The 12206-nt window shown below is 52.5% G+C and overlaps 1 protein-coding gene across 2 annotated transcripts; it reads left to right on the top strand.

The window, feature by feature from the left end:
- Positions 1-3476: 3476 nt before the first annotated feature.
- On the top strand, positions 3477-6748 carry Cd79b (CD79b molecule). Of its 2 annotated transcripts, XM_006970502.4 has the most exons (6): positions 3477-3654; positions 4320-4370; positions 5160-5468; positions 5660-5778; positions 6047-6088; positions 6190-6748. In XM_006970502.4, the coding sequence occupies exons 1-6, from the start codon at positions 3588-3590 to the stop codon at positions 6286-6288; spliced, it is 687 nt and encodes a 228-aa protein (XP_006970564.3). In that variant the 5' UTR covers positions 3477-3587; the 3' UTR covers positions 6289-6748. The 2 variants fall into 2 exon arrangements, with proteins under 2 accessions (XP_006970564.3, XP_076399683.1); XM_076543568.1 differs by lacking the exon at positions 4320-4370 and having other exon boundaries at positions 3494-3654.
- Positions 6749-12206: the final 5458 nt, after the last annotated feature.

Here is a 12206-nt window from a genome sequence, read left to right as displayed (position 1 = left end):
CTCTGGGATGTGGTCTCCTTCTGCACCTTCATGCAGGTAAGGGCTGAGGGAGGCAAGAAGAAGGGGAAACCAGCAATTGTGCCAAGTAGGGATGATGCAAGAGCCTCTGGGAGCCAGGACAGGAAGAGGAAGTCCAGGCTTGTCCTCACGCTCCTTCTCTTCTAATGGGTAGCCCCCCAAAATATGTGTTGGGATCCTGCGTCCATAGCCCCTGTCTCCAGAGGCCCCTTTCACCTCTCTTTCCCCTCATCCAGACCTTAAGGCACTTGTGGGGTTCGTGGTAGTCCACCCTGCTCTGAGGTGCTGTTTACTCAGTGCTGGCCCCGGTCCCCACCAGACCAGGGACCTGTGCAGAGCAGAGACCATTTTTTACAAGGCAAGCTTGGTGTATGTGCCCAGTGGGTGGGGTGTTATTTTACATGGAAGTATACTTTCTAGAGCAATTCCTGACTCTAAGCATGAACACCCCTGAGCTTGGGCTCACCCACTCTGCAGGGTTCCTGCGCCTCCTCCCCGGGGAAGAGGTCTCTCCTCACTTACTTCTCCAGAACTTATTTGAGTCTCCCCAGCCCCGAGGACAGAAGGATTGCAGGGGGCCCCAGCCCATCTTTCCTGGATCTCTGGCAGAAGAAGAAAGGAAAAACATGTGGGGGGTGTGGATACCAGGGGCTTGGGTCTCAAAATTCTCCCTCCCCATCCCTCTCTTGGTAGAGTGCTCACACAGCCAAGGGTGCAGGGCAGCTTCCGGTGGGCACAGCCACCTCTATGGAGAGCAGGCTACAGGGATTGCCTTTGTTTCATTCAGATGAGAAGGCTTGGTCTCTCCGTGGTTAGGACTGGGTACTTTCTCCCTGGTTGCTGTTGGCAGATCAGGCTGCGAAATTACTACATGGGCCATGATCCATCTTATCCAGAGCCTTTGTGAGCCAAGGGCACCTCTGTGACTGTCACGGTTGCTCAGGCACATCTCCAGGTGCTCCTAGGTGAGGGACTTTGGCTAGCGCACAGGGTTGAACCTGAGTTTACCAGCCCCTCCTCCTGGCACCTAAGGTCTACATGCCCAGGATACTGAGGCAAGAATGGGAAAGGTTTGAGCTCTTCTTTCTCAGACGCACTTCCTAACCTCTCCCATCGTGGAGTCCCTGACTTCTTTCCACACGCCTGAGCACCTTGTTTCTCTCCTGTCTTCCATGTCTTGTTTTGGTGCTGTCTTCCTGGAAAGGGGAAGAGAGAGGTCACCAGATGTTGGGCTGCGTAGCTAGGACAGGCCAGGGCAGAGGCGGGGGTGGGTTACAAGGCCTCCTGTTCTGGGAAGGAATGGGCGTCACACGCTCGTACAAGGCTTAGTGAGGCGGTCACTAGCAAGGGAACAGCATGGCCCAAACTGTGACAAATAGCCGTGTGGTGGTGGGGGCCTCACTGGCTCCCTGCCTGGCATGAATGGGGATGAAGGCCAAAGGGCTCATCTGCATCCCTCCCATGGGCATGTTGATGTCAACCACCCCCGCCAACCCCTCGTGGCCCCCCCATACACCTGAGCTCAGAGCCACCTCCTAAGCAATCACTGCCCCCTGTACAGCCCAGACAGCACGCGTGTGACCCCCGAAAACTTTGCTATTAACCTCCCAACTTTGAGGTTCACCAGCCTCAAAGCCAACAAGCCTTCTATCATCACCTCTTCAGCGTCCAGTCTACTGAGAGGAGGGACCCCGGACTCGGACTCACTGCCAGGGGAGGGTCTATGATCCCCATGCTGACCTCAGGCGACATTCTTTTTCCGGTGCCGTGTCTCCTGTGAGCTGAACATCTGACACCTTTTCAGAGAATTTTTTTTCCATTGGGAACATCTGGAAAGAATCAAAAACATGTGGGGCTGCCCGGAATGAATTGTTTTTCAGATAAAAATTTAACCCTCTTCCCCCCAGTTTCCATAACCCAGGACCCCAGCCTACTGTACTCCCTTGGTAGCTGCCCCTCATACTGTCAAGTGAGGTACAGGCTCAGGACAGAGGCAGGAGTGTCCAGACACCACCCCCACCTTCCAACCCTGCTGTGGGAAGAAAAGGGCAGCTATTCTCCAAATGTGGGCCATCCTGCCAGCCACACAGGCTGCTGTGGGGACAGTGAGATGCAAAGAGACTACCAAAGATTCAACATCTGTCTGTCTTTCCTGGGGATCAGGACACAAGACAGAAAAAGAAGCTTCTAGGGGGAGACACAAGACTCGAAGGCCCGAGGCTGCTAAGGGTTGCCCAGACCCCGAGACAAGGACACAAAGCTAAGCTCAGATGAACCCCTGAATGCTGTGGTCCCTATGGTCATGCTTGCTGTCAAGACAGAGCCAAAGAGCCTACAGAACCAGAGGGCTGGCCCATCTCAACCTCACCCCTACTCAGGACCCCTAGAGCTACATACAACGCTTCGGTGACCTCAGCATCCCACAGAATTCCCGGAAAAGCCCCTTCAACCTTGATGCTTATGTGGCAGATTTTCCCTAAATGGTTAGAAACTTAAGTCCAGCCCCTTTGGCAACCCACAGCAACCTCACATGCAAGGAGAGGAGGGTCCTGTCAAGGCCCTAGGCTGTATGTTTTTCTATCAGTTGGCATGCTTTTGCACAAGAACCTCATGGCTCCCTTCCCAAGAGTCAACTTTTGACATGACTTTCTACTCCAAGGAACCTTTCTCTGGACCTCTCCAGCAGCCTGGTGTGAGTCTGTCCCCTGCACTGTCCTTCCTCAGTGTACCTCTTCCTATAGGATAAAGGCTGCCCAGGGCAGAGAGCCCAAGGTCAGATTCATTTAGGCAATGATTCTCAACCTGTGGGTCACAACCATTGGAAACCCTCCCCCCCACCCCCAGACAGGGTTTCTCTGTGTAGCTTTGGTGCCTTTCCTGGAACTCACTCTGTAGTCCAGGCTGGCCTTGAACTCACAGAGATCAGCCTGCCTCTGCCTCCCAAGTGCTGGGATTAAAGGTGTGCGCCACCACCGCCCGGCAGAAAATACTTATTTCTGATGCTACCTCTCAGTAGCAAAATTACAGTTATGTAGTAGCAACACAAATAAATTTATAGTTGGGGGTTCCTAAGACCATCAGAAATGTGTGTTTCCGATGATCACAACCCACAGGCTGGGAACCACTGATACAGAGGATTGGTATGTGTTTAGTTAACTGCACCAAGCCCTGCTCTTCCAGAGCAAGGCACCCACAGTCGAGGCTGGCCGGCCCAGGAAATGACCTCGGGGGGGGGGGGGGTGTAGAGAGAGGAGCACAGGCTATCCCTAGAAGATTCAGGAGCACCCCCCACCTCCCAGGGTCTCTACTGTCTCACAGAACCCCAAGCTCTGCTGTCCAGGCAGGGCCACCATCAAGCTCCAGCAGGCCAGCTGATGAGGCCTCCCTCCCCTAGGGTCCCTAGGGAAATGGTGCCTCCCCTGGGTCTCAATTTGCATGGCAGGAAGGGGCCTACCGGGGTAGAGGCAGAGAGCAGACCGGCTGCAGCCCAGGCTGACACACAGTTACATGTTTCTCCCCAAAACCTCCTGAGTGGTGACGGGCCTGGACTCAGAGACGGAGCAGAGACCATGACCACACTGGTGCCATCTTCCATGTCCTGCCCCTGGCTGTTGCTCCTGCTGCTGCTTTTTTCAGGTATGGCTTACGTGTCAGACAATAGGCCTGCTGGCTCTGAGACAGGCCTGTCGGCTCGTCCTGGGTCGAGACTCAGGCTCAGACTCTTGCTTGCTCAGGCTCCCGCGTTTGCCTCTGTCTGACTGTCCTATGCCTAGCTTGTGGGTCTTAATGGAAGGCTCAGGGCCTGAGGTCCCAGCCCCTCTCCAGCGGGGAGGGTTTCAGGGTGAGCTGGGCGCAAGGGGCTAATCTTGTTGGCAGCTATGACCTGGAAGAGCCGAGCCCAGGAGGAAGAGGGGACAGCATGGGGGCTCCCAGCTAAACCCTGAGGGCACAGAGCATGGGAAATGCTGGTCCCCATGACCTGGAAGATAGCATGGTTCAGGAATGGTCCTCTCTTTGAAAGACTGGGCAAGCCCTCCCATACGTGGCCTTCTCGAGTTATCTGCAGAAGCTCCAGGCCAGCCTGAGGGTCAAGGGCAGAAGGGAGCCGGGAGTGGGGCTTCCAGTACCCCACCTTACTTCTGCCTCTTTTTAGTACAGACACAGGGAGAGTTAAAGGGCCTTGAAGCTGTAGTCCTGGAAGGAGGAAGTGACCCTGGGAATGTGGAGGGGGTAAGGGTGGAGCCATCAACTGAGGGTAGAGAGGCCTGACATAGCCCTGCCCACTTCCTCCCACCCTCCAGGTGAGCTGCTACCAGCAATGACAAACAGTGACCTGTCACAGAATTTCCAAGGTCAGTTGCCTCACCCCTCACTTCACAAGCAAATGTATCTGTTCAGCCCTAGCCACTGTGGTCCCATATCTTTGCCTGGAACTCCTCGTCTGGGGTCCCATACCTACAACTCTTTAAGGTCTCTCACTGAAGCTCCATTTCTGGATGGCTGTCATCCCTCATCAGGCTAGTATGCTCCAGTCTTGGCTGCCGAGGGCCAGAACTAAGCCAACATTGTGGATCAGAGCATGACAACTAGATAGGATTCCACAAGGCCTCAGGCCTGGGTCTGTGTAGCCGAGACCCAACCAACCTCTCAGGCCTGAACATGGAGAGGGGTGGGTCTATGAGAAGGGTCGAGAGGGTAAGAGAGGAGGGCCTCAGGGGGCAGCCTAAGCATTCAACCTTTATCACCCTGGGGACAGTGGGGAGCCCTTGAGGATTTGGGGTGGGTGTAGGAAAGCCCAAAGAGCTGAAGTAACCAATGAGGCCAAGAAGGCTGTCCAGCAGATGAGGTCTGGTTCTAGCTGTTATAGTGGACATGAAAGCAATGGAAAGTTCCAGAATTCTTTTTAAGGAAAGACAAGTGGAGAGAAGTTTGATCAGGCAGAGGTGTGTAACAGTCTGTGGTATGATATGTGGCCTCTCACATGACCTACTTCCTCACACCTCTGCCTTTGGACTGTCTCATAAACCCGATGCTCAAGACATGTAAGGTCAACTAAACTGGGTCAGGGTCTTCCACAGCGGGCTAGGCTGCAAACAGGAAGACACTAAGCCAGATTTCGAACCTTGCCTTGGTGTCCACAGGAAGCTCTTGTTCCGAGATATACCAGTACCCAAGGTATGTAGCCAAAAAGCGAAACTCCATGGTGAAGCTTTCCTGCACCTCAAAATACTCTAGCATCCTGACCTGGTTCAGAAAGCAAGGGGACCAGGAGCCCCAGAAGCTGGTCCAAAATGAAGGACACATCTCAATGATGCAGAATGGCTCTGTCTCCACCCTCACCATCCAAAGCATCCAGTTTGAGGACAACGGTGTCTACTTCTGCAAGCAACAATGTAACAACACCAACTTGGATGCGGCCTGGAGCTGTGGCTCAGAAATTAAAGTCCTAGGTGTGTGCAGGGTAGATTTCTGTTCATGTAGCCATCCACGCCCACGCCCCAGCCCAGCCTGCCTACCAGGGGAAGTGGCTATAGCCCTAGAACTCTCAGGAGAGCTGCTGGGCAGTAGGTCCTGAGGGTGTCCAAAGAGCCGCTATATTTAACCTTCAGCTCCAGCATTATGTCTTGTCCCCCTGCCCCAGGATTCAGCACCTTGGACCAACTGAAGCAGCGGAACACACTGAAAGATGGTATCATCATGATCCAGACCCTCCTAATCATCCTCTTCATCATCGTTCCCATCTTCTTGCTGCTAGACAAGGTGCCCGCGGGAGCTGGGGATCCTTGGGAACAGTGGGAGGTGGGCACAGGGCAGATAAGACATGGGCAGGGTCTCCATCTTCTCAGACTCTGCAGCTCCTCTCTTGAACAGGCCCCACCCCAAATTCTGTCCATTGGTTCACTGTTCATTCATTTGTTCTTGGAGACTCCTTCTTCCCGCCCCCCACCCAGACCCACATCCCTGGCCCATTAGGGATGGAGGACCCTAACACTCTGAACTGCATTCTTCTCCCCCCACACCCCCACAGGACGACAGCAAGGCTGGGATGGAGGAAGATCACACCTACGAGGTAAGGGACAGTGTGACCTAGCAGGTCTGAGCTGCGGGGGTCACCCTCTGTTGGCGTGGTTAGAATGTGGCCCAGACCTGAGCACCAATTCGTTTTTCTAGGGCCTGAACATTGACCAGACAGCCACCTACGAAGACATCGTGACTCTCCGGACAGGGGAGGTAAAGTGGTCTGTTGGAGAACACCCAGGCCAGGAGTGAAGGCCACCCAAATCCTGCCCAACTCCTGGGCCTCACTGCTTCTGAACTGCCTGGCTCATAGCCCAGCCCTTCCTTCCTGGATCCCCAGCCAGCATCTGAAGCTGGGCCACCGATGCCACCCCTCTCTCTCCAGCCCCTGGTCTCCAGCTCTTGCTGATAGGCCTGGGGGTAGAAGGACAATGGGGCAGTGACATGGAGTGGGGAGTTCTCTGGGGACTGACTGGACTCAGGACTTCTAGAAGTGTCATGTAGGGTCTGTCCTCGTGTTTGGGACAGGAAACAGAGACTTGTGGGAACCTGCAAATGGACTCAGAGCAGGCTAGCTTCCTGAAGAGCCCAGGAAGGACCACCGTTCCCACGGGTACCAGAAGGGCCCTCGAGAATGTCGTTTCTCTCTCCCATCCCAGGGATTGCCTGGTCTACAGCCCATCCTCCTGTGGAATAAACAATGTGTCTGTCACCCGAGGCATTCATGACATCCATGTCTAGGAGTTGGGTGGGTGGGTATGGTTTTGTGAGCTGTGGTGGTATCTGAATGTGGTACCTATGGCCTTCTGAAACTGTGGGGGGCAGTGGCTGCCCTACTCACCCTACCCTGCTCCCTGAAGGCCCGGCTGGGGTCTACAGTCACACCCCTACCCTGGAACACTCATTGGAGGAAGATGATCCAACCTGTCCTTCTGCTGAACAGGGGTACCTTCACCCTGCTCTCCATCGGACCATTGAGAGGGGGGAGGGAGAGAGAGATTCCTGCTGGGTGTGGTGGCACACACTTTTGATCCCAGAACTTGGGAAGCAGAGGCAGGTAGATCTCTGTGAGTTCAAGGCCAACCTGGTCTAGAGAATGAGTTCCGGGACAGCGAGAGCTACACAGAGAAACCCTGTCTTAAGAGAGAGATTGATTCCTAAAGGGGATATTTGAATGGTAAATTTTGGGGGCTTTTGGTCAGGGTGATCCCAGTATCACAGAGAAAGAAAGCACTCTTTCCCCCACCCCATTGGCCTCTAGGCCTTACAAATCGAGTCCTGATCTACTAGCTGTGTTAGAAGCTGGGAAGCCGAGGGCAGTTAAGATGTTTAAGCCGAGTCTCCCTACCAAGCCCCACTATGGCGCTCTCCTCCTTGGTGGAAGCCACAACACATCTCTGCCATCCCTGCTGTGGATTCAGGCGGGTGAATCTCTACCCTGGGCAGCTGCCAGCGTCTGGGAAAGACCGAGACAACAGCTCCCACAGGAATTCGGGGTGGGACAGGTGGGTAGGGCATGGGCCTGGGGCTTCAGGTCAGAGTCCCTGCCACAAAGTGACCCTGACCTCTGGGCCGGGCTGGTTGAGGTGGGCCTTGCTGATCCTCCCAGGTCTGGGTTGCCAGAGGGAACTATCTTGTTTTGCCATCTGCTGTCACTGAGCTGGAGCCCCTGCTTTCCTGCTGTTTTGCATACTAGGGCTAATTCTGTCCTCTACCTTCACCAGGGACCAGGCAGCCAGCCAGGGTAAGGGAGTCTTCGCTACTCCCCTGACCGGGGCTTCCCTGGTTCAGGGGAGGCCTTGACTTTACCGACAGACAGACTACCACGTTTCAGTAGCAGGGCCTCCCTGGGCCTTGAAATGTTTGTTGACGAAAAATCATTTGGGCAGGAGGCACCCCCTTCAGCAGACACCTTCACAGGACAGTAGCTTCCTGGTTTTGATGGAGGAGTTCCTACTTGGGGTGTTTTTCTGTTTCGGGAGCTCTCAGGGTGTCACCCTGTCTATCTTGTGGGTCCCTGGAATTGACAAAGGTACTTGGAGATCTAGCTAGGTCATAACAGTGAGGGTCAGGAGCACCAAAGACTGCGGTTGCTTTAGCTGTAACAGGGGAATCATTAATCCTATCTGCCACAAGCCGTGAGGATTCGCCCCTGTTGATCCCAGCTACCCGGGCTGAGGAAGAATCTTGAGTTCAAGGCCCACCCTGGCAATATTTTGAGAACTGTCTAAAAAAATTAAAGGAGGGAGTTGAGCCAGATACTGGGTATTTCTCATACAGAAAAATATGGAGTGCTTCTTGAATTTGTATGACAGGGCCCCTGACTGACCTGAAGCTTGTAGATGGGACTAACCTGGCTGACCATCCAGCTCCAAGAGTCTGCCATCCCTGCCAGCACTGGGATTACAAGTATGCCCCACCATGCCAAGGCTTTGTACCCGAGTTCTGGGAATTGAAGGAAAGTCTTCATGTTTATGTGGCCAGCACTTACCAAGCAAGGCAGCTCCCCAGCCAAGGTCTCATCATAAATTCCTGGCTGGCCTGGGACTTGCTCTGTGGACCAAACTGGCCTTAAACTCACAGAGATCCACCTGCCTCTGACTCCTGAATTAATAATGTGTGCCACCACACCAGGTTTGGTTTTATATTTTTAATGTCACATAAAATAATCAAGCGTGTTTACTTTTCTATTTATTAACATGGGAAATTTGTATCATTCTATGAATTCGAAAACATTGTCAAGTTTGTATAAACCAGGAAACAGAACATGAGTCAAAAGCTACTCCTGAGCACAACAGATAAATATTGAGCACCTCTTAAGAGATCCCAAATTTTTGTGGTGCACCCCCTCATCTGCACCCCCTCATCTTTATGATACTGTTTAGCCCCAGCTTAGCCATGGGAGTAGTTTTTTTGGGGGGGGTGTCTAGAGCTGGAGGTACAGACAGTTGTGAACCACCCTGTGGGTGCTGGGAATTGGACCTAGGTCTTCTAGAAGAGCAGTCAGTGCTCTTAACCACTGATCCATCTCTCTCTCTCTCTCTCTCTCTCTCTCTCTCTCTCTCTCTCTCTCTCTCTCTCTCTCTCTCTCGTGTGTGTGTGTGTGTGTGTGTGTGTGTGTGTGTGTGTGTGTGTGTGTTGGGGGAGGGGGCGTAGTCTTAGTCCCATTACTCAAAGCTCAGCAAGGTCCGCCTCCTTCATGGGGCCAAGGGGGCCAGGCAGCCATAAAACTGAAGGGAAGGAGGGAGGGACTAGGGGACAGAACCCCGATGCCGCCATTAGCTGCTTTAAAGCGCTGTGTTTTGTAAAGCCTCACGCTTCCCACTTATCACAGGTCGGAAAGCACGCCCTTTTTAATGGGGCCTGGACCAGCTTCCCTACTGCAGAATGAAGCTCAGAGGCCCTTGGTAGGCACATGCCCCATTGCCCACTGGGGGAATCCAGCCAGGTCCCTCGGGGGCCCTGGTTTAAGCACAGAATGGTTCCTCCTCCGCTCAGCTTGACTTCCGGCCCTCTCAGTGCAGGTGCGGCCATCTGACCCATGGCTTTGGGTGTTTTTCCAGCAGATTCAAACATGAGAGAAAAACAAGGTAGAAGAAGCCACCTCTGTTTGCGTGGTAACAGCAGGTCGTTCTCACGGCTGGCCACGCCGAGCTGGCTGTGCCACCTGTCTGAGGACAGGGCTTCAAAAGCATCCTGGGAACACGGTTTGGAATTCCCAGAGTCTGTCTGCCCTTTTTAGTGCACTTCAGAACGGGCCGGCGGGGGGGGGGATTTCTGGATGATTCCTGTGCCTTGGAGGCAGGCACCCCCACTATAACCCCCCCCCACACACACACACACACACTGCATTATAACGAAAACATCAGCCTTCAACTGGAGGTGCCTCCCCCAACCCACAAGTCTTTCCTTGGAAACGCAGCTGACTGCAAAGAACAGAGATTAACAGGCATTAAATTCTGAGTTCAATCAGAAAGGAGTTTGTTTAAAAACATTTTGGCTGATCCTAGTGCCTAGTGTGGCTGTTTTTTAAAAACATCTTCCCCTGGTGTGGTGGCTTACATCTATAACCCCCCTTCTCCCCCCGCAACACACACACTTGGAAAGCTGAGACAGGAAGATTGATGTGTGTGCAGGTGAAGCCAACCTGGGCTACAGAGTGAAAGCCTGTCAAAACAAACAAAACAGTAAAAATAAATAAAAATAAATAAATAAATAAATAAATAAAGAAAGAAAGAAAGAAAGAAAGAAAGAAAGAAAGAAAGAAAGAAAGAAAGAAAGAAAGACATCTTTTTTTAAAAAATTGTCATCTTTCCTTGGACTTCCCTAACCCAGCTCTGTCCACACAGGAGGATGGAAAGCCAGATATGATTAGGGTCCAGATTCAGCAAGCGTGGGTCTGCTCTTGCAGACTTCTTATCCGCGCATGCGTGCAGCCCTGTCTACTTTTTCAGTTAATTTTTTTTTCATGGATATGTTGCTGTACAGTCATGTACCTGCCCCTTTGATTTAAAAATAACTGTAACGTTGGGCACAGTGGCTCCCAGATGTATTCCCAACACTTGGGAGGCGGAGGTAAGAGGATGGCATGGGTTCAAGGATGGCTAGACTGTGTAGTGAGACCCTGTCTCAAAACCAAAACAAAACAAACCAATAACAGAAAAACGAAAGAATTGTTTTAGGAAGGGGACTTCTAGACGTCACATATCTACTTGCTATTTGTAGCGCGTTGGCCCTCCGAGCCCCCCTTGGTTTTCTGACTGCCCCCCGCCCCACCCGACCGGGTTCTCTTTTCCCAAGCCTTTGTTCCTGTGAACAGGTCCCTCCGGGTCCTTGCCCAGTAGTATACCAGCTTGCCCACTCCCTCCATGGCATGGCTTGTTCTCCCCTCAGTAAAAAGAAAAGATGGCTTTTTTTGTCCATCGAGGTATGCCCACCTTCCTGGTACAATGTTAGCTTTGGGGGGGTGGATTCCTCTCTGAGGAAGAGGATTGGCAGGCACCTGCAATCCCAGCATTCGGGGACTGAGGCAAGAGGATGATAGAGAGTTGGGTCCAACCTGGGCTACGTTGTGAGCTCCCTGTCTCAGCGAGAGAAGTAGGACAGGGTGGGGAATGAGTAAAAGAAGAGTGGGAGGGCTGGGGAGATGGCTCAGAGGTTAAGAGCACCGACTGCTCTTCCAGAGGTCCTGAGTTCAATTCCCAGCACCCACGTGGTGGCTCACAACCACCTGTAATGAGATCGGGTGCCCTCTTCTGTGCACATAATAAATAAATAAACCTTTAAAAAAAAGGAAGAAAGAAAGGAAAAAGGACAGGAATCCCACCTCAAAGACACAGTGAGGCCATGGTCTAAGATAATCACAAATGCCCGAAGGATAAGACGACAGGAGGGGGCAAGTTGCCGAGGCACCCGTCAGGGAAAGTACCCTAGACTTCTCTGCTTTTCTGTGAGTATGACTGTGTGTGTGTGTGTGGGGGGGGTGCATGTGGGTATGAGCACACATGTGTGTGTAAGTATACATGCACATATGTGTGTGCCTCTGGAGGCCAGAGAACAACTTTGGACGGTGCTGTTCCTCAGGCACCATCCACCTTTTAATTTTTTTTTTTCTAATAAAATTTTCTAATAGGGTCTCTTGCTGGCCTGGAACCGGCTGAGTCAGCACAGACGCCTGGCTCCCCATTTCCACATCCCACGGACCCTCTGGTCGATGCATCCCCAGCACTAGGATTACAAGGGTAATTCACCCGCCTGCCCCCAACTTTTTTTTAAGTACAGGTTCTGGGGACTCTAAAGAAGGTCCTCCTGCTTGCCAGGCAAGCACTCTACTGACAGAGGTGTCTCTCTAGCCCAGTCTTTTTCAGTAAGTTTTACTTTTTTACTTTTACTTAACATATTCAGTTACAATTGTTCATGGATTATCCCCCCAGCATCAATAATACGCCACTGATACACAGGGGTGCCTGCCCCGCCATCCCCCAGCCCTCTAAGACCCTCCCTCTACCCAGAGCCTTCTGCTGCATTGTGGGGAGGACTCCTGGGTCCAAGAAGATACAGGAAGTGAAACCATGAAGCACACTGAAACGTGCGATACAAATATGAAGGATGATCTGATTTGGTTCACTAAATCAGGCCACATCGGGTTGTTGTTTTGCTCCGACTTTTCT

Source organism: Peromyscus maniculatus, chromosome 8 (genome assembly GCF_049852395.1).
Source record: "Peromyscus maniculatus bairdii isolate BWxNUB_F1_BW_parent chromosome 8, HU_Pman_BW_mat_3.1, whole genome shotgun sequence".
Taxonomy (NCBI): Eukaryota; Metazoa; Chordata; class Mammalia; order Rodentia; family Cricetidae; genus Peromyscus; species Peromyscus maniculatus.
This window is presented reverse-complemented; position numbering and strand designations above follow the sequence as displayed.